Source organism: Caretta caretta, chromosome 12 (assembly GCF_965140235.1).
Source record: "Caretta caretta isolate rCarCar2 chromosome 12, rCarCar1.hap1, whole genome shotgun sequence".
Classification (NCBI taxonomy): Eukaryota; Metazoa; Chordata; order Testudines; family Cheloniidae; genus Caretta; species Caretta caretta.
Window position 1 is genome coordinate 1,400,382 of NC_134217.1, and position 19,670 is coordinate 1,420,051.

At 59.7% G+C, this 19,670-nt stretch overlaps 1 protein-coding gene across 4 annotated transcripts; it reads left to right on the top strand.

Annotated features, from left to right (window-relative positions):
- The first annotated feature begins 156 nt into the window (after positions 1 to 156).
- Positions 157 to 19,310, top strand: LDHD (lactate dehydrogenase D). Of its 4 annotated transcripts, none has more exons than XM_048817094.2 (11): positions 157 to 325; positions 3,533 to 3,645; positions 4,369 to 4,531; positions 5,742 to 5,883; positions 6,561 to 6,720; positions 7,605 to 7,804; positions 7,920 to 8,048; positions 8,487 to 8,614; positions 9,687 to 9,777; positions 10,871 to 10,982; positions 11,926 to 19,310. In XM_048817094.2, the coding sequence occupies exons 1-11, from the start codon at positions 260 to 262 to the stop codon at positions 12,089 to 12,091; spliced, it is 1,470 nt and encodes a 489-aa protein (XP_048673051.1). In that variant the 5' UTR covers positions 157 to 259; the 3' UTR covers positions 12,092 to 19,310. The 4 variants fall into 4 exon arrangements, with proteins under 4 accessions (XP_048673051.1, XP_048673052.1, XP_048673053.1 ...); XM_048817095.2 differs by having other exon boundaries at positions 158 to 325; positions 4,369 to 4,510; XM_048817096.2 differs by having other exon boundaries at positions 158 to 325; positions 4,369 to 4,414.
- Positions 19,311 to 19,670: the final 360 nt, after the last annotated feature.

Sequence of the window (19,670 nt, forward strand, 5' to 3'; positions counted from 1 at the left end):
GGCCTTCCCCCGAGCCAACCCCACCGCCTCCCTTGCGGGCAGGAGACTGCCCCTGCCCAGCCCTCGCTGCCCCGGCTCTGCCGATCGGCGCCACCTTAATAGTCGGTTCCGCCTTAACATGGACGGGGCGGGGCCAGTAGGGAGGCTGGTTTCGTTTTGGGGAGCAGCGGGGCCCGCCCTGCGGGCACTGGGAGGCTGAGCCCGGCGCGCCCGACAGCCGGGGCCGGCTCCGGCTCCGGCCCCTGCCCCTGCGCGCCCCATGGCTCTGCAGAGGCTGTGTCGCGGCAGCGGGGCGCTCGGCTGCAGGAGGAGCTCCGGCCTGCAGGTACTGGCAGGAGGCCAGCTGGGCCCTGCCCATTGCCAGCGTTTCGGGCCTGGTGTGACCTTGCCGGGGGCGGCTCCGACCCAGCTCCCCGCAGGGCAGGGCTGAGCTAGATCCATCCTCTTTGAACCCCCTTTCAGGTAGTTGAAAGCAGCTATCAAATCCCCCCTCATTCTTCTCTTCTGCAGGCTAAACAATCCCAGCTCCCTCAGCCTCTCCTCATAACTCATGTGTTCCAGACCCCTAATCATTTTTGTTGCCCTTCGCTGGACTCTCTCCAAATTATCCACATCCTTCTTGAAGTGTGGGGCCCAAAACTGGACACAGTACTCCAGATGAGGCCTCACCAATGTCGAATAGAGGGGAACGATCACGTCCCTCGATCTGCTCGCTATGCCCCTACTTATACATCCCAAAATGCCATTGGCCTTCTTGGCAACAAGGGCACACTGCTGACTCATATCCAGCTTCTCGTCCACTGTCACCCCTAGGTCCTTTTCCGCAGAACTGCTGCCTAGCCATTCGGTCCCTAGTCTGTAGCTGTGCATTGGGTTCTTCCATCCTAAGTGCAGGACCCTGCACTTATCCACGTGCCTGCTTGGACCCTGGCCGGCGGCCATAGATGTAGTTTGTAGTTTGACTTCTATATTGGGGGGGGAGGGCTGGACACCGAACTTTCCTCTGCCCCCTTTAAATTGTGCCCCCCATTGACATATACAGTTTGGGGTGGCATGGGGGGTGTTGGGCATCTCCACCCATGGGCATCTCCACCCATGCTGGGGGTCTGGAGTCTCCGCCAGCCACGTTCTGGCCAGGGCAGCTGCATCCAGCACTTTTGTTTGAATAGCCAATTCCAGCACTGGCTTGAGAGCTGCTCACTGAGCCCCCATCACCCCCGGCCAGTCCTGCTCGCCCCACCACCTCCCCAGGGCACCTCCCGCCTGACCCACAAGGGCCACATCTAAGGGTGGAAGTTTGCTCTCTATGGGGCCCGCTACCAGGACCCCTGACATGATGCCACCTGATCCCATCTCACAGAGTCCGTCGCCGCCCGCAAGGCTGGATTTGACCCGCACAGGCTGTTATCAGCCCTGGAGCTCACCTGGCCCAGGATGGGGAGGGCAGGAAGGACACCAAGCCAGCCCTGTGAAGGTGGCTCCTGGGCCCAGGAACCCTCACTGCAACGGGCTGCGACCTACCCACACCCAGACCCTGCCCTCCCGCCACGCCCCCAGCACTGGGCAGAAGGGGGGGATTTGGGGACATTAGTGATGAACCTCTGGTGAGTTTCAGAGGAAAGGGAAGGACTCACACCCCAAGTGAGTGGTCAGCAGGGGAGCAATGTCAAACCACTGACAAAGGCAGCCCCCAGGAGGGGAGAAACCCAGGGAGCGTTGGGGGGCTCCAAAACCCGCCTCCCTAGGCCAGGAACGTGTGTGCCAAGGGGCAAGGGGGTGTCTGGGCCAGGGGGCAGACTCAGCAAAGTGGGGCTCTGCTCCAAGAAGCGGCAGTGGATCCTGCACGGGAGCCGCTGATTAGAACGTCGGGCTAAGATCTGGTGCGGAAGGAACGCTCCCTCACTCCCCTGAGGTTGGGCTGGCCCTGCAGGTAAAACACAGCAAACACCTGAGCCGTTACACTCCGCAGCTCTGGCTCCAACTCTGTGAACTCTGCTGCGTCAGGAGGAGCCATTGTCCCATCGACGCTTTGCCGAGTGGAGACCCCCTGACCGAATATTGGGCAGCTCTTCACCTGACTTTAATTCATGCTCATTTAGAAAGCGCTCATTTGCATGGAGCAGCATCACATTACTGCAGGGCGAGAGGTGGCCAGAAATTAAGGAGTTGTGGGGGGAGGGATACCTCAGTGGTTTGAGCATTGGCCTGCTAAAGCCAGGGTTGTGAGTTCAATCCTTGAGGGGGCCATTTAGGGATCTGGGACAAAAATTGGGGATTGGCCCTGCTTTGAGCAGGGGGTTGGACTAGATGACCTCCTGAGGTCCCTTCCAACCCTGATATTCTATGAACTTGGCTGCTAAGACCAGGATCTTATGTGTCTTCCGAGAGTCTCTGGTGATGCTCACAGCCAGCCTGCACCTCAGGCCAGGGGCGTATGAGCCTCTCTCCACCTGAGTCCTATTCTGCCCTAACGCAGCCTTCCTTCGGGGCCTTGTGGTTTCTAGAGGTCCAGCATTTCCCCAGCTCCCTGAAGGCCAGGCCTTGGCTCCACAGGGAGGAGTCGTTTCAGACCCAGTTGCAACCCCCCCAACCATAATCTCCTCGGATTGTTTGGAAGTGTTGCACTAAGATTTCCTTCCTTCAGATTTCCTTTCCACGCCCCTGGATTTGGGTCAGAAAGAGCTGACCAGAGGCCCTGCAGGGCCAATGAGGCGAAACCAGGCACCTGTGATCTCCAGGGCCAATAATGTTGTAAACAGCTGAACTGCACCCCTTAGCCAACCCATCTCTTGCCAGGGGCCCTTCTCTTTCACACACCCAGACAAATCTGTAGTGGTGGCAAAACCTCTGGAGGAGCTCAAGGAAGGCAGGTCTCTGCGTTTGGCTCCTGTGCTCCAGGTCCCTGTGCATGCCGGAGCCTGGCATCCCTGCGCAGCGCTGGATCAGCTTGGCTGGGGCCATCCTTGCTGAAGGGCGGCACTGGGAGGGGGAGGGGATTGAAAGGAAATCTCCAGCCCTTTTGACACTGAAGACACAGTACATATCTGTGTCTGTGACAGACCTCTTAAGGCAATGATAGATGATGGGAGGGACTTTCCCGCGTAGCTCCACCCCGCTGCCCATCATGTCTTAGAATCATAGAATATCAGGGTTGGAAGGGACCTCAGGAGGTCATCTAGTCCAACCCCCTGTTCAAAGCAGGACCAATCCCCAATTTTTGCCCCAGATCCCTAAATGGCCCCCTCAAGGATTGAACTCACGACCCTGGGTTTAGCAGGCCAATGCTCAGACCACTGAGCTATCCCTCCCCCATCCTGGAGCAGCCAAGCCCCCATCCCAGCACGAGCCCCATGTCCTGTGCCCTTCATCCCTGGGGAGAGACGGGTGGCTGTGGTTAGGTGCCCATCTCCCTGCACAGCTTTGGGGTTTGCCCACACGCTTCGAGCTCGTGCCTGGGAGCTCTGCCGCCGCCTGGAGAAAGGGAGTGTTTCGGCAGGTGCTTGTAACACGCTGGCCCTTTAACTCTCTCTAGGGCCAGCTGCCGGGGAAGCTGGTGGAGGCCCTGCGAGCCGTGGTGGGGACCCCGAATGTGTCCACAGCCCTGGCTGCCCGGGAGCAGCACGGGAGGGATGAATCCATGCACAGGTACCTGCGGAGCTCCCAGCACACGCCACACACTCACCAGAGGCTGGCTCATACAGCCAGTGCAGACCGGGGAGCCTGCTAGAGCCTCGCTGACCCAGGCCTTGGGGCTCTCTGAGGGGCTGTGAAGGGCCTCTGCTGGCTTGGCTCCCTCATGCCCTGGGAGGAGCCCATCCCCCTGGAGGGACTGTGACGTGTGTGCAGCACCCATCGCGATCCAGGGAGACGCAGTGACATGGCCACGGGAAGGACAGCGCTCCAGGGACGGGCTCCGGACCCCAGCAGCTGTTGGGGTGCATAGGCATAGCTGTCCCATTGCTGCTGCAGGAGTGCCCCCCGTGCCCAGCACGGCCACAGCGGGTGCAGCCCCACCCGGTGCCCAGGGCTGCGCCAAACTGTTGCCTCCAAGGCGCCGCTGAAATCCCAGTTTCTCTCACCATGCCCTGCCAGCTGGGGCAGATGGGCCCTGGTGCTGAGCCCTCTAGCATCCTCTGGATCAGTGTGTGGGAGCCAACCTGTGGGGCCAGAGGCCAGTGCCCTGCTCAGCCCTCAAAGCCCCTCTTCCCCTGGCTCATCCAGGCCTTGTCTGCCCCACCCAGCCTGGCTCACGGCTGGCTCCCTGCTGTGTTCCCAGCCCAAGTGGAGCTGCACACGCTGTGCGCAGAGGCAGCTGGCTCACCCTGCCCCTGGGAGCTGGCATTACATGGGGCTCTCCCCTGCCTGCAGGTGCAGCCCGCCGGATGCTGTGGTCTGGCCCCAGGACTTGGAACAGGTCAGCAAGCTGGCGGGAATCTGCTACAGTCATGGTGTCCCCATCATCCCCTTCAGCACTGGCACGGGCCTGGAGGGCGGCGTCACCGCAGTGAGGGTACGGAGCGGGGGCCCAATGGTGAGGGTATGGAGCAGGGGGGGCAGCGTGGTGAGGGTACGCAGCGGGGGGCAGCGCAGTGAGTGTACGGAGCTGGGGGGGCAGCGCCGTGAGGGTATGGAGCAGGAGGGCAGTGCAGTGAGGGTACAGAACGGGGGGCAGCGCAGTGAGGATACACAGCGGGGGGCAGCGCAGTGAGGATACACAGCGGGGGGCAGTGCAGTGAGGGTACACAGCGGGGGGCAGCGCAGTGAGGGTACACAGCGGGGGGCAGTGCAGTGAGGATATGGAGCGGGGGCAGCGCAGTGAGGGTATGCAGCGGGGGGGCAGCGCAGTGAGGGTACGCAGCGGGGGGGCAGAGCAGTGAGGGTATGGAGCGGGGGCAGTGCAGTGAGGGTACGGAGTGGGGGGGCAGCGCAGTGAGGGTATGGAGCGGGGGGCAGCGCAGTGAGGATACGCAGCGGGGGGCAGCGCAGTGAGGATACGCAGCGGGGGGGCAGCGCAGTGAGGGTATGGAGCGGGGGGGCAGCGCAGTGAGGGTATGGAGCGGGGGGGCAGCGCAGTGAGGATACGCAGCGGGGGGGCAGCACAGTGAGGATACGCAGCGGGGGGCAGCGCAGTGAGCATTCCCTGGCCATAGGGTGTGACAGATCCCATCCCCAGCTGGCATAACCCAGTGGGGCTCCCGTGCAGCTGGCACTCTGTCCACTCATCCAGCTGAGGTGCCAACCCAGACCCTTGCCACCCCACGCACTGGTCCTTTTGCAGGTGAGGCTGGCACAGCGAGTCTTCCCCTCTCGACAAGAGCCAGCCGGCCCAGGCCTTGGCTGCTGCCCCGCTGTCCCGAGCAGGGAAGTCCTTGCAGAGGCCAGTAGGTGCGTGGCCCAGCATGGCTGTTCTGGGGAGGTTCCTCCCAGGCAGGCTCCGCTTCTTCTTGTGCCAGGAGGGCAGCTCTGCGGTGCCCGCGAGTCTTGGGGGATCAGTGCTGGGGGGGCCATGGTGGTTCATCTTCTCCTGGAGCTCTGGCGACTCCCTGGCCGGGCACTGATGCCAGGGCAGCCATGGCGAGATACTACTGGGGCACAGAGCAGGGGAACCCCAGCCTGGCAGTGTCCTGCCCCTGCCCCACCTGCCTATGTGTGTTCAGGTGGTGACCCAGCAGGTCTCAGACCCTTTCCAGGGAGCGCCGTTGGGGCTGTCTCTCATGCCCGCTCCCATCTCTCTGGGCCAGGGCGGCGTGTGTTTTAACCTGACCCGAATGGATCGCATCACAGCGCTCAGCACTGAGGACTTTACTGTGGCTGTGGAGCCGGGGGTGACCCACAAAGCGCTCAACAACTACCTGCGGGACACCGGCCTCTGGTTCCCTGTCGGTATGATGCTGGGCACGGGGTGAGGGGCGTCCTCCAGTGGTGGGGGACGAGCGGTTCCAGCCCCATTCCAGCACATGGCCGATGCCCAGGCCTGCTGCTGGGTTTAATGGTGTCAGAGCAGGAAGCTGGCAGCTGCACTGGGCGACATACCTGGGCGGCAGGCTATCAGTGGGCCGGTTATCTTCACCCCCAGATCCTCCGCCCCAATCCAGCCCAGCGCAGTGGGGCTGGCTGCCGGGAACGGAACAGCTGGGTCGCACTCCAGTGGACGTGCCATGAAAATCAACCCCGCCACAGGACCCTCGTTGGCCCGCTCAGCATGCCGCAGGCCACAGCCCGCCTGGGCCACGGGGTGGGCAGCGCCAGGCAGGGCAATGGGGGCACAGTCTGTGCTGCAGCCGCCCAGGGTGAAGGGCCTGACTCTGACCTGGCCACTCCCTCTACGTCCCCGCGGCCGCGGCGTGCTGGGCTCGGTGCTGGCAGCTGCCAGGGGCTCGGCCTGGACCAGCTTTCAGAGCACCCACGGCACAGCAACTGGGGGCGGGCGGCTTCTGTCTTGGGCCGAGCTCTACCCTGGGTGCGGAGGGGACGGTTCCCCGGGATTCTGGCTCTGCAGTGCCCTGTGACCATTGGCCCCGTCCGCCACTGACCGCCGGCTGTGCCCTTTCCCTCCGCAGACCCCGGCGCTGATGCCTCCCTGTGCGGCATGGCGGCCACCAGCGCCTCGGGCACCAATGCTGTGCGCTACGGCACCATGCGCCACAACGTGCTCAACCTGCAGGTGGTGCTGGCTGATGGCAGGGTGCTGCACACGGCTGGCCAGGGCCGCCACTTCAGGTACTGGGGGCTGCGGGGAAGGGGGGCACCAGGGGGCTTGTCAGGGTTCCCTCCCCACTCTGAACTCTAGGGTACAGGTGTGGGGACCCGCATGAAAGACCCCCTAAGCTTATTTCTACCAGCTTAGGTCAAAACTTCCCCAAGGCACAAACTCTTTGTCCTTGGAGGGTACGCTGCCACCACCAAGGGATTTAACAAAGAGTCAGGGAAAGGACCACTGGGAGTTCCTATTCCCCCAAAATATCTCCCCAAGCCCTTACACCCCCTCTCCTGGGGAGGCTTGAGAATAATATCCTCACCAATTGGTTACAAAGTGATCACAGACCCAAACCCCTGGGTTTTAGGACAGTAGAGAAATCAGTCAGGTTCTTAAAAGAAGGATTTTATTTTTAAAAAAAGGTAAAAATCACCTCGGTAAAATCAGGACGGAAAATAACTTTACAGGGTAACAAAAGATTCAAAAACACAGCAGAACTTCTTCTAGGCTTAGTTTCAAAGTTACAAAAAACAGGAATAAACCTCTCTCCAGCAAAGGAAAAATTCACAAGCAAAACAAAAGATAATCTAACACGCCTTACCTGGCTTTACTTACAATTTTTGTAATATGAGAGACTGTTAGGATGGTTTATAGGAGAAGGAGTTTTCTGACCTGATACTTCTCTGCTTCCCAAGAGAACACACAAAACAAAGCCTTCCTCCCCCCGCCCCTCAAGCTTTGAAAGTATCTTCTTTCCCCATGGGTCCTTTTAGTCAGGTGCCAACCAGGTTATCTGAGCTTCTTAACCCCTTACGGTAAGGAGGAATTCTAGGCTACCCTTAGCTGTATGGTTATGACAGGGCTCCTGCCCCAAATCTCACCCCAGCCCCTTCTCGCCCTGCTGCAGGAAGAGCGCTGCCGGCTACAACCTGACAGGGCTGTTTGTGGGCTCCGAGGGGACACTGGGGCTCATCACCCAGGCTACGCTGCGGCTCCATGGCAGCCCTGAGGCCACAGTGGCAGCCGTGTGCGCCTTCCCCAGTGTGCAGGCGGCGGTGGGCTGCACGGTGCAGGTGCTGCAGGCCTGCATCCCCGTGGCCCGGATCGGTGAGTTGGCTGCCCCGTGCCCTGCAGAGCATGCCCTGGGGAGCAGGGGGTATCGCTCCCCAGTGGGCTACAGAGCCGTCCAGGGCTCTGACCCCCAGCCTCTCTGCTCCCCCAGAGTTCCTGGATGATGTCATGATGGCTGCCTGTAACCGGTTCAGTGGCCTGAGCTACACCGTGTCCCCCACGCTCTTCCTGGAGTTTCACGGCTCGCCCAGCAGTGTGGAGGAGCAGGTCCGGCAGGCAGGTATGCCCATGACGCCAGGGGGGTGCTGCCCAGGGGGGCACAGATTGGGGGCCCTCCCTCCTCCTGGTGCAGCAGGGGAGCAGCAGCCCTGGGGCAGTGGGCACTGCTAGGACACCAGAGGCATATTCGGATGGTGCCATGGGGTTGGGTGGAGCTGTGGGGTGGCTGGCTGCCCGGCCTGTGGCTGAGGTGGGCTGTTGCTGCCCTTCCCCTTTTCTGTAGGGGACAGAGTTGCTCTGTCCTGCCCTGGCCAAGTCTGTCGCCATGCCAGGGAGTGGATCTCTCACCTCCCGTCCCACAGACCTGCTGGTGCAGGTCTCCAGCAACAGGGGAAGCCAGGCCTCTACCCTGCCCCGGCCTGCCTGGCAGAGGCGGCTGGCAGCCAGGCCCCGCTCCGGGGGCAGGGGTCTGACAGTGAGGGGGTCTCTCCCTTTGCAGAGGAGATCGTGCAGCTGAATGGCGGCTCAGACTTTGCCTGGGCCCGGGAACCAGAGGCAAGGAACAAGCTGTGGGCCGCTCGGCACAACGCCTGGTATGCAGCCTTGGCCCTGCGCCCTGGAAGCAAGGTGGGCTAGCGCTGGAGGGAGGGGAATGCCAGGGGGAAGGGGGGGTCACTTGGAGGGGGGTGGGGGAGTGCCCGAGGAGAGGGGGTGGGGGAGGCTGGGGGAAGAGGGGGTCACTTGGGGAGAGGGTGAGGGAGTGCCTGAGGGACAAGGGGTGTCTGGGGAGAGGGTAAGGGGTACCAAGGGAAGGGACATGATTATAAAATCATGACTGGTGTGGAGAAAGTAAATAAGGAAGTGTTATTTACTCCTTCTCATAACACAAGAACAAGGGGCCACCAAATGAAATTAATAGGCAGCAGGTTTAAAACAAACACAAGAAAGTATTTTTTCACTCAACCTACAGTCAACCTGCGGAACTCCTTGCCAGAGGATGTTGTGAAGGCCAAGACTATAAGGGGGTTCAAAAGGGAGCTAGATAGATTCATGGAGGATAGGTCCTTCAATTACTATTAGCCAGGATGGGCAAGGATGGTGTCCCTAGCCTCTGTTTGCCAGACGCTGGGAATGGGTGACAGGGGATGGATCACTTGATGATTCCCTGTTCTGTTCATTCCCTCTGGGGCACCTGGCATTGACCACTGTCGGTAGACAGGATACTGGGCTAGATGGACCTTTGATGTGACCCAATATGACCATTCTTATGTTCTTATGACTGGGGGGCATCAGGGGAAGGGACTGGGGAGTGATATGGGGGCTTTTGGTGAGCCAGGGACATGAGACTCTCTGGGCTTTCCCCAGTCTGGGGGGGCCAGTGCCCACCCACAGAACTGTTCTGCCCTAGCGTGACTGCTGACGGCCGCTCCTCAATGGGCGTCCCAAAGTCAGTGGTCCCCAGACCTTCAGGGGACTCCACTGAACAGCACGTCCCGAGCCCCATGCCTGGGAGGGCTTAGCAAGGGTTTTCCCAAGTTGAGCCTGGGTCCCATAAGTGGGGCGCAGGGGGAGCTGGGATCCTCTGGGGGCCCAAGAGAGGCCAGTGTGCACCCCCTGCATGAGGCTGGATCAGGGTGCCCAAATGTGTCCAGTCAATCCTGTGGAGCGGGTCAGTGAGCCTTCTCCGGTGTCCCCCCAGGGCTACTCCACGGACGTGTGCGTCCCCATCTCCCGACTGCCCCACATCGTGGGAGAGACCCACAGAGACCTGCAGGAGTCGGGGCTCACAGGTAGGTCTCCACTGAGCCTGGGGTCAGGGCCTGTGCAGCTGGGGGTCACTTCACTGGGGTTGGGCGAGGCAGCAGGAGAAGGGATGACATGACGGGGTTGGTGCTGCTCCCATCCCCCTGCGGTCAGGCCTGCCTGCCATTATCCTGTCTGGGTGTGGGAGCCATGGGACTGAGGGCTGCAGACAGAGGGGGCAGAGGCCCTGCCCCACATTGCCGCAGGAGTTGGGAATAAACCCAAATGCGGCCCCTAAACGCCAACCACCCACAGTGCACCTGTCTGGGGTGAACGCCTCACTGGCACGAGTGCCTGACAATGCCCACCAACGCAGAGAACAGGGCAGCTGGGCACGCTTCACATGCATCACACACATCAGACACTTCACACACACATCAGACGCTTCACACACATCAGACGCTTCACACACACAACACGCTTCACACACATCAGACATGCATCAGATGCTTCTAACGCACTTGACATACTCCACCCACAGCTCTGGCTAGTGCCCCTCGATCCCAGGGGTCCGAGCCCGGGGGCTGTGCTGAGCAGGACCTGTGTTTTAGTGGGGCTGCAAGGGGACTAAGCCAGCCTGGCTCCCCAGAGCTGGAACTAATAAGCCCTGGGCCTGCCATGACCCCCACCTGTCAGGGAACATGCTCCCTGGGCGACATTCCTGTGCCCCTACACTGTGACCTCATCCAGTCTCACCCCGTGCTGGGGCAGGCTGGACAGGACAAGCCAATGGCTGAGCCAGCCCGCGCCGGGGAGCGGCGCTGCTGGAGATCCCGTCCTCCCGAGCCATTGGGACATGCGGCCCCTCATGCACTGGCCAGATCCCGATGGGGGGGATATCCGTGATGAGCTACCCCCACCCCCACCCCCATCTCAGTGGGGCGGGGGGCTCCTTCCCCAAACCCTGGGCATGGCCCCTTTCTGCCCAGAGGGGGCTGCATTTCAGGGGTGGGTAATGACTCCAGCGTGGGCTCTGTAGGGCAAGGGGCCCCACTGGAGGAGGGGTGGGAGGGAGCCAGGCAGTAGGTGTCTGGGCTGGGAGAGGGTCTCCATATGAGCAGCTGGTCTGTGTCCCCTCAGGCCCGATAGTTGGGCACGTGGGCGACGGGAACTTTCACTGCATACTGGTGTTCGACCCGGCCAACCTGGCCGAGAGCCAGCGCGTCAAGGAGTTTGCAACCCGACTGGCCAGGTAGGAAGCCAGCTCTTCCCAGCCCTGATCTGCCCTGCCAAGCCTGCCTCTGCCCAGCTCTGCTCTCCTCAGTATTACCCACGTTGTCTTGCCCTGCTGGCCCAGCTCTGCCCAGTGCTAACCAGCCCTGCCCAGCCCGGCTCTGTCCTGCCCAGCCCTATCTGCCCGGCCCGACCCAGCTCTGCTCTGCCCAGTGCTACCCCGCCCTGCTCAGTGCAGCTCAGCCCTGCATGGCCCATCTCTGGTGTTGAAGGGCAGAAGCAACTCATGGGATCCTGCGGGGGGCAGATGGGGCCCGCCCTAACTGGCCTTTGAGCACAGACCTAGGGACATGGGGGGGCACACCAGGGAGGGGCCCAGAGCTCAGGACCAGGGTGGCAGAAGAAGCAACCAGAAGAGTTTCCAGGAGCTACCTGTCCTGGACTCCTCGCTGAGAGCTCAGGCAGCCCTCCCAGGACACATGGGAGACTGGAGCTGCTCTGCACATGGGGGACAGTCGGGCACTTGCTCCTCACATGGGGCCCTGGAGCACAGCCAGGCTGGGCAGGGTCTGGATGGGGTCAGTAGTTGTCCCAGAAGCAAAGGGCGGGGGGGACTGTACACACATGGGGCGCACCCCAGGGCCACACCCTGCTCTTTTGTACCCTCCCCCTGGGCTGTGTCCCCCTCACCCGCTCCCTTTGGCATGCTACACCTTCAGCATCCGCTATGGGCAGCTGGCACACAGCTGAGCCCTCCCCTGCCCCTAGGGTGAATTCACATGAAGGGATCTGACCCTGGGGTTCCTGTACCCCTGTGGACCCCCTGCCAGTTGGTCCAAGGGTCCCCCGGTGACACCCTCCCCTTGACTGTGCTGCCCCCACCTGGTGCAGCCGCCCCGGCCACCCTCCCCCCAGCTGCCCTGCCCTCCTGCTGATGCATATCCTGCCCCCTCTCCTCCCAGACGGGCCCTAGCCCTGGACGGCACCTGCACGGGTGAGCATGGCATCGGCCTGGGCAAGCGCCATCTGATGCGGGAGGAGATCGGGGAGCTGGGACTGACTGTCATGAGGCAGATCAAGGCCACGCTGGACCCCAAGAATCTCATGAACCCTGGGAAGGTGCTGTGAGGGGCACCGCCCACCCTTGCCCAGCCAGCCCAGAGCAGCGCTGGCATGGCAGGTTCCCTCCCCCTCTCCATGCAGACAGTGACTCAAGTCTGGACCCTTGAGCCGAGTTGAGGCCACTGGATCGTATGTGCCACGGGAGGGAGGGACTGGAAGCGGTAGAAGGCAGCAGGCTTAATGTCAGCAAACCCCTTCCTGTCCTCCCTGCCTCTCCTGGCCCTGGGCTCCCCCACAGCTCTAATAATACCCCGCTTCACCTTTCCCAGCCCTGGGCTCCCCCCTCACCTCTGTCCCAGCCCCCCCCCCTCTCTGCCCTAGGACCTCCCAGCTCTGTCCCAGCTCCCCCCACTGCCTCTCCCAGCCCTGTGACTCCCCCTAGCTCTCCTATCACCCTCCTCTCCCCCGGTCACCTTTTCTGGCCCTAGGCTCCCCACTCTCAGCTCTGCCTCAGCCCTCCTGCCTCTTCCAGCCCTAGGACCCCCACCCCAGTTTTGCTAGTGGCCTTGTGACAATGTGGGGAATTTTCTTAACAGTTTGTATGAATACTGTGTGGGCCTCAGTTTCCCCTGTGTGCTGCTGTTTACCCAGGGGGTGGGTGAGGGGGTTTGGTGTTGCAGAGGCCCAGGTGTGACCCTGCCTAGCAGCCTGGCCTGGACGCTGTGTCACTTAGCTACTGATGACTAGGTGGCCCTGCCCAGCTTGGAACCCACTGGGTCTGGCCAGCGGGAGAGCAAAGGGCTGCAGAGGGCCCAGGGGATGTGTGTGCCCGGAACAAAGACAAAGGACGGAGGAAGGGCCTTTGAGGAGGTGGTAGAGGGGGTCGGCTGGATGGACAAAGAGGGGGCTGGGCCCGCTGGGACTTGGCCAGACCCAGTTGTACTGTGCGGTAACTTCCTACTCTGTGTTCCCCACTTCCAATAACCGCTGCTTTACATGCTGGCTGAGTCACTACAGGCTAAACAGGCGGGGGCCGTATTGCTCCCTCAGGGTGGGCAGGCCGTGGGGGCGCTGACAGGGGCTCACGGGGTGAGGCCGCGGGCTGGCAGTGGAGGCAAAGGGCTCCCCCTCGTGAGAACGCGTGACCTTACGGAGGGTAACATTGCAAAGGGGCCTTCTCAGGGACCGGATGGAGGCGTGAGCGAGCACCAGGGCTGTGCTTGTGTGACACTCCTCAACCCCAGCCTGCAGGCCCCTGCTGGCCCAGCCTTGGCCTAGGTCCTTCCCCCAACCCCATTCTGCCAGCACCCTGCACAGCAGAGCCATGGCGCTGGCTAACGCAAATCCAGCCCCCCCAAAGCCAGTACTAAAGCTGGCTGTGAGCAGAGTGACCTCCTGCCCTGGGACAGGGGCAGAGGGCTGGGGGGGGAGGGTATTCCCCACAGTGCTCAGTCAATAAACCCACCTTCTGCAAAGCAGGCCCCCAAATCCGGCAGTGCCCAGGGCCCACCCCCACCCTCCCTGCTGCCCAGCCGGGTGGTGCCAAGGGCCACAGACGGCACCTGGAGCCTAGCATGGCTTTATGCCCGTCTATGGCTCCGGGCATCCAGACTGGGTGCTGAGAGCCTGGCCCAGCATGGCAGCCACTGTGCCAGCTTCCCATGGCAGGGGCAGAAGCACCTCAGTCCTGTGTGGCCCAGCACCCGCCAGGGCAAAGCTCCAGACAGGTAAGGGCAGGAGTAGGGCATGCTAGGGGGCACCTGTGCCATGCTGTTCATGGGGCCTGCTGGGCATGGAGATAGAGTGGAGAGGGGCCAATGGGGCCCCAGGTGGCTCCCCTCTGCCCCTGCAGTCTGGCCGTCCCCGAGCTCTGCGTGGAGCACAGCGTAGGGGTGAGCCCTGTGTTCAGCCTGCAGCAAACATGGGAATTGTTTGTAATACAGCTGTGAAGCCCACGTCTGCCTCAGTTTCAGTTGCCTGGATACCCAGTGGGTACAAAAGGGTTAATGTTGCACCTGGCCTATGCTGGCTGGTGAACCTGCCCCAGCTCCCCCAGGGGGCCAGAGACAATGGCAGACCCCCAGCTGGAACAGCTGACAGCACGGCCCAAGGGGTTTCCCTGCAGGAAGAGGTGACCCACCCCCAGGAGCAAGCTGGGGCCCCCAGCACCCTTCCCTGCCAGCAAGCTCCTGACTCTCCTCGTACCTCCAGGGGACTGCCTGCCCCAGAAGGAGCATGCACAAGCTCCCAACTTCCCAGTGAGGGGGCAATGGGGCAGGAGAACTGCTCCCCACAGGCACAGCATGGGGCTCCCCTGCCAGCCAGCACCTCCCTGGGGGCTGGCTGGGAGCCCATCCCTCCCCCTGCCTAATAGCTACATGTGCCTCCTTCACCCCCCCAGGAGCCCAGCCCTGCAGCCCCCTGTGCCCATCCCTTCTGCCTCCAGCACTGCCCAACAGAGAGAGGGCACTGTCACCCTTGGCAGCTGCAACCGCTGCATGGGCCTGGTAGAGGCTGCAGGCGCCACGTGGCCTTCCCCAGCATCGCCTGCGCCTGGCCTACTGGGGCACTAGCATAGGATGGCTCAGCAGGGCCCCTACCCTGCTCCCCAAGGCTTGTGAGCCTGGGGTCTGGCCCCAGAGCCTAGGCCTGCACAGCAAAGCCTGGTGGAGACCCGTACTGCAAGGCGAGAGGCCCTGCCACGGTTCCCCCTAGTGGGAAGCTGGAGCCCCCGACCCTGCAGGGCAGGTTCCCGGTGCTGGAGCTCCAGCTGTGAGCAATGGCCTGGCCCAACAAAGGGCCAGTCTGGCCTCAGCGCCCACCTGCAGGAGGGAGTCTCTGGACCAGCCTGGTGGAGCCCCTGAGTCCTCTGTCCTTGTGGCCCCTGCCTGCACCTGCCGGGGAGCTCCTGTGGCCCCAACTCCTCCCCAAGGCCAAAGGCTGGGGCCCTTCACCTCCAAGACAGTCCTTCACATGGCTGGGGGCAAGGAGGCAAAGCAAAGCCCCCCCTAGTGCATCTGAGAAAGGACATGGGCTTCGCAAAGGGGCGGGATGTGGGGCTCATAAGTGCTCCCAGCTGTGGTAAGCAAAGGTGCATGTGTGCAGCCGTGTGTGGTGCCTGTGAGCTGTGGGTGTGTACGTGGCTTTGTACATGTGCACATCCTGCATCTGCCTGCCTGCGTAAGCACGTCACACGAGAGTGGTCATGTGGGCAGTGCCCCGAACACCCTCTCTCCAGCAGGCACAGCAGCACGGACCTGGGGCAGCCATGGGGCACCCCAGGGCAGGGCTTGGCTGCTCCAGCACCGTGGAAATTCACACAGCCTGGCCTTTCCGCAGCCAGGGAGCGTAAACCCTGCTGGCACTCGGGCTTGGCTCCAGCACCACACAGGGCCATGGCACCAACGTCATGCAGCAGGATCTTCCTCACCTCCACACCTGGGCCTCTGCTCTCAGCCAGGCCCCCATGCTGGAAGCCACATGGCACCATGGTGCTGGTTGGTGACTGCAGAGCCTTTAATTGCATCCAGCCCCCCCCCCCCCCCATTTGGGTAACCACAGCGACCAGTGCCCATTCGGGCCCTAAATCAGTGCCCCCAGCAGCTGTACTTGCAGCCAGGGGTGTAGGCGAGCCCATGGATCAGCAACAGTAACAAGCCACCAACTGATCCATACCTGAGAACTCTGGTGATGACGTTAGACCAGCTTCCAGCTCCCACCCCATGGCCAGGCCGGCCCCACAGGGACAGGCTCCAGCTCCCTCCCCCGTGGCCGGGCCGGCCCCACACAGCTCAAGGTGACCAGAGTCCAGCTCCCTCCCCCATGGCCGGGCTGGCCCCACAGAGCCCACGGTGACCAGAATCCAGCTCCCGCCCCATGGACGGGCTGGCCCCACAGAGCCCACGGTGACCAGAATCCAGCTCCCGCTCCCATGGCCAGGCTGGCCCCACAGAGCCCCCGGTGACCAGAATCCAGCTCCCGCCCCGTGGACGGGCTGGCCCCACAGAGCCCACGGTGACCAGAGTCCAGCTCCCTCCCCCATGGCCGGGCTGGCCCCACAGAGCCCACGGTGACCAGAATCCAGCTCCCGCCCCGTGGACGGGCTGGCCAAGCTCAGAGCACCACAGCAGTAACCCCCATTCCCAGCACCCCCAGGAGCTCTGACTCCACGGCAGGCGGGGACAGATCTCTTACAGAGGGGCCTTTTGTAGCAGAGTCACTGTTCAGAGCATGCCTGTTTTCTAGGGCTCCCACCAAGGAAGGGGGCAACTTCCCAGGGCAGTAATCTCTGGCAGTGCTGGCTGCTGCCATGGGACAGAGGGTGACCTAGAGATTTGCCAGGGTGCCAATACAAATAGGAGATAAGATCAACTTGTGTTGGGAATTGGTTCCCACCCGGCCTGCCCATGAGAATGGCACCATTGCCCCAATCTGTCCTCGGCCGAGCCCTGCGGGTACATGGGAAGCTGAGCTCAATGCAGGGCAGGGCTGTCTGATCAACCTTAGTAGCGATTACAGCCCTGTCTCTGAAATGGCCAGACCCAGCTAGGCATGCTCGCCATCCCTGGAGTAGGTTGATGGGTCTCTGCAGGGCTGCCGACAAGATCGGGGCCGCATCTGGGGCAAGGTCTGGCTTTGATCCAGTGCGCAGCTCCCTGCACCACACTGCCCCACTTCCGCTGGCAGCTTCTAGGTGCTACTGTCATAGAATAATGAGGCACCCTTTGCACTGCTGCTTGGGGGAGCGGAGAGACGGACTCCTGGTCAAGCTGATTTAGGGCAGAGTGGGGGCAGGGAAGGGCCTGTCATCTTCATACCACCACTCTGATCTTCTCTAGCAGCCAGGAATTCCCCCCACGCCCTAATATCACTGCACCGGTGCTGTCAGGGAAAGGGCCTAGGGAACCTTGACTGCAGAAGCGGCCATGGGGCAAGGGGGCAGTTAACATCTCATTGTGCTGAAGGGGCACAGGGGACATAAACCAGGAGGGTGCCGTGGCCGCTTCTGCAGTCAAGGTTCCCTAGGCGCTTTCCCTAACAGCATCGGTGCAGTGATATTGGGGCGTGGGGGGGATTGGGTAGGGGAGGCTCTGCACTGTTCCCATCTAGCTTCTAAGACAGGCAAACTTTGCTTCCAAGAGGCTGGGAGGGAAGGAAGGGAGGGAGGGATCAGCAAGGAAAGCTGCCTCATGCGGGCCAGAAAGTGTAGGGGAAAGGGAGATCTGCCACAAGCCGAGCAGAGCTGCACTGTGCAAAGGGCATTAAAACCAACAGTGACAGGTGTGACAGCCCTAACTACAAAAAAACCAAGGAAAGAAGGAGGAGGGCTGAGCGCTGAGAAGGGGCTGGAGATATTTTTAAGGTCAGGCTTGACAAAGCCCTGGCTGGGATGATTTAGTTGGGGATTGGTCCTGCTTTGAGCAGGGGGTTGGACTAGATGACCTTCTGAGGTCCCTTCCAACCCTGATCTTCTATGATAAAGATAATCTAGGCATGGCCCAACGCCTACACAAACTTGGCCTCAGTTTTCCCCAGGGTCAGGAGGACTTGGGGGCAGTGGCAGGGTGGCTCATGGGAATGAGGATTGCTAATATACCCATAGTTAAGGGGAAACAAAAGTGATCTGGGAAATTACAGGCCCATTAGTTTGACCTCAGTTGTATGCAAGGTTTTATAACACATTCTGTAACAGCCATTAAGGACAGAGGTGAATGGGAATCAAGATAAAATACACGGTTTTACAAAAGGTAGATCATGCCAGATCAACCTGATCTCCTTTCTAGACAAAGGAAATGCAGTAGATCAAATCTACTTGGATTGCCTTAAGGCATTTCATATGAGTCTACACAGGAAACGATTAGTTAAATTTAAGAAAATGGGGATTAACATGAAAATGGAAAAGGTGGGTAAAGAACGGGTTAAAGGGGGACCATTGAAAGGCTAGTGGAGTTCCTCAGGGATCGGCCTTGGGATCCGTCTCATTCAACATTTGCATTGACCTTGGCACAAAAAGTGGGACTTCACTAATAAAATTTGCAGAGGACATTGGGAGGCATTGCCAATATAGAGGAGGACTGGAATATAATACAAGAAGAGCTAGAGGACCTTGAAAACTGGAATAATAGAAATGGGATGAAATTTAATAGTGCAAAGTCATGCACTTTGGGACTAACAACAAGAATTTTTGCTATAAACTGAGGACAAATCAGTTGGAAGTGAGAGGAGAAAGACCTGGGCGTATGGCTCAGTCATCCTGTGATCAGTGTGATGCGCTGTGAAAAAGGCTAAAGTCAATCCTAGGATGCATCTGGCGAGGTATTTCCAGTAGAGACAGGGAAGTGTTATTGCCATTATACCAGGCACTGGTGAGACCTCACCTGGAACACTGTGCGTGGGATACTATGGTCTCCCATGGTAAGAAAGATGAATTCAAACTGGAAGAGGAGCAGCGAAGAGCTACTAGGATGATCTGAGTAATGGAAAACCTACCTTGCGAGAGGAGAGTCAAAGAGCTTGGCTTGTTCAGCCTCACCAAATGAAGGCTGAGGGGAGATAGGATCACTCTCTATAAATACATCAGAGGGATAAACACCGGGGAGGGAGAGGAGTTATTTAAGTTAAGAGCCAACGTTGTACAAAAACAAATGGATAGAAACTAACCATCAATAAGTTTAGGCTTGAAATTAGATGAAGATTCTAACCATCAGAGGAGTGAACTTCTGGCGTAGCCTCCCAAGGGGAGCAGTGGGGGCAAAAAACCCAACTGGCTTCAAGACTGAGCTTGATAAGTTTATGGAGGGGTGTCATAAATATAAAGGGAAGGGTAAACCCCTTTAAAATCCCTCCTGGCCAGAGGAAAAAAAATCCTCTCACCTGTAAAGGGTTAAAAAGCTAAAGGTAACCTCACTGGCACCTGACCATAATGACCAATGAGGAGACAAGATACTTTCAAAAAGCTGGGAGGAGGGAGAGAAACAAAGGGTCTGTGTGTCTGTCTATATGCTGTTTCTGCCGGGGATAGACCAGGAATGGAGTCTTAGAACTTTTAGTAAGTAATCTAGCTAGGTATGTGTTAGATTATGATTTCTTTAAATGGCTGAGAAAAGAATTGTGCTGAATAGAATAACTATTTCTGTCTGTGTATCTTTTTTGTAACTTAAGGTTTTACCTAGAGGGATTCTCTATGTTTTGAATCTAATTACCCTGTAAGGTATCTACCATCCTGATTTTACAGAGGTGATTTCTATTTACTTCTATTTCTATTAAAAGTCTTCTTGTAAGAAAACTGAATGCTTTTTCATTGTTCTCAGATCCAAGGGTTTGGGTCTGTGGTCACCTATGCAAATTGGTGAGGCTTTTTATCCAACATTTCCCAGGAAAGGGGGGGTGCAAGTGTTGGGAGGATTGTTCATTGTTCTTAAGATCCAAGGGTCTGGGTCTGTGGTCACCTAGGCAAATTGGTGAGGCTTTTTACTAAACCTTGTCCAGGAAGTGGGGTGCAAGGTTTTGGGAAGTATTTTGGGGGGAAAGACGTTTCCAAACAGCTCTTCCCCAGTAACCAGTATTTGTTTGGTGGTGGTAGCAGCCAATCCAAGGACAAAGGGTGAAATATTTTGTACCTTGGGGAAGTTTTGACCTAAGCTGG

What these genes read in the sequence shown, in the direction of transcription:
- LDHD (XM_048817094.2), top strand. Translation starts at nt 260, where the DNA reads ATGGCTCTGCAGAGGCTGTGTCGCGGCAGCGGGGCGCTCGGCTGCAGG. An exon ending in TACGGAGCGGGGGCCCAATG is followed by an intron (nt 4,532 to 5,741) that starts GTGAGGGTATGG and finishes TCTCTGGGCCAG; the next exon opens with GGCGGCGTGTGTTTTAACCT. An exon ending in CATCCCCGTGGCCCGGATCG is followed by an intron (nt 7,805 to 7,919) that starts GTGAGTTGGCTG and finishes CTGCTCCCCCAG; the next exon opens with AGTTCCTGGATGATGTCATG.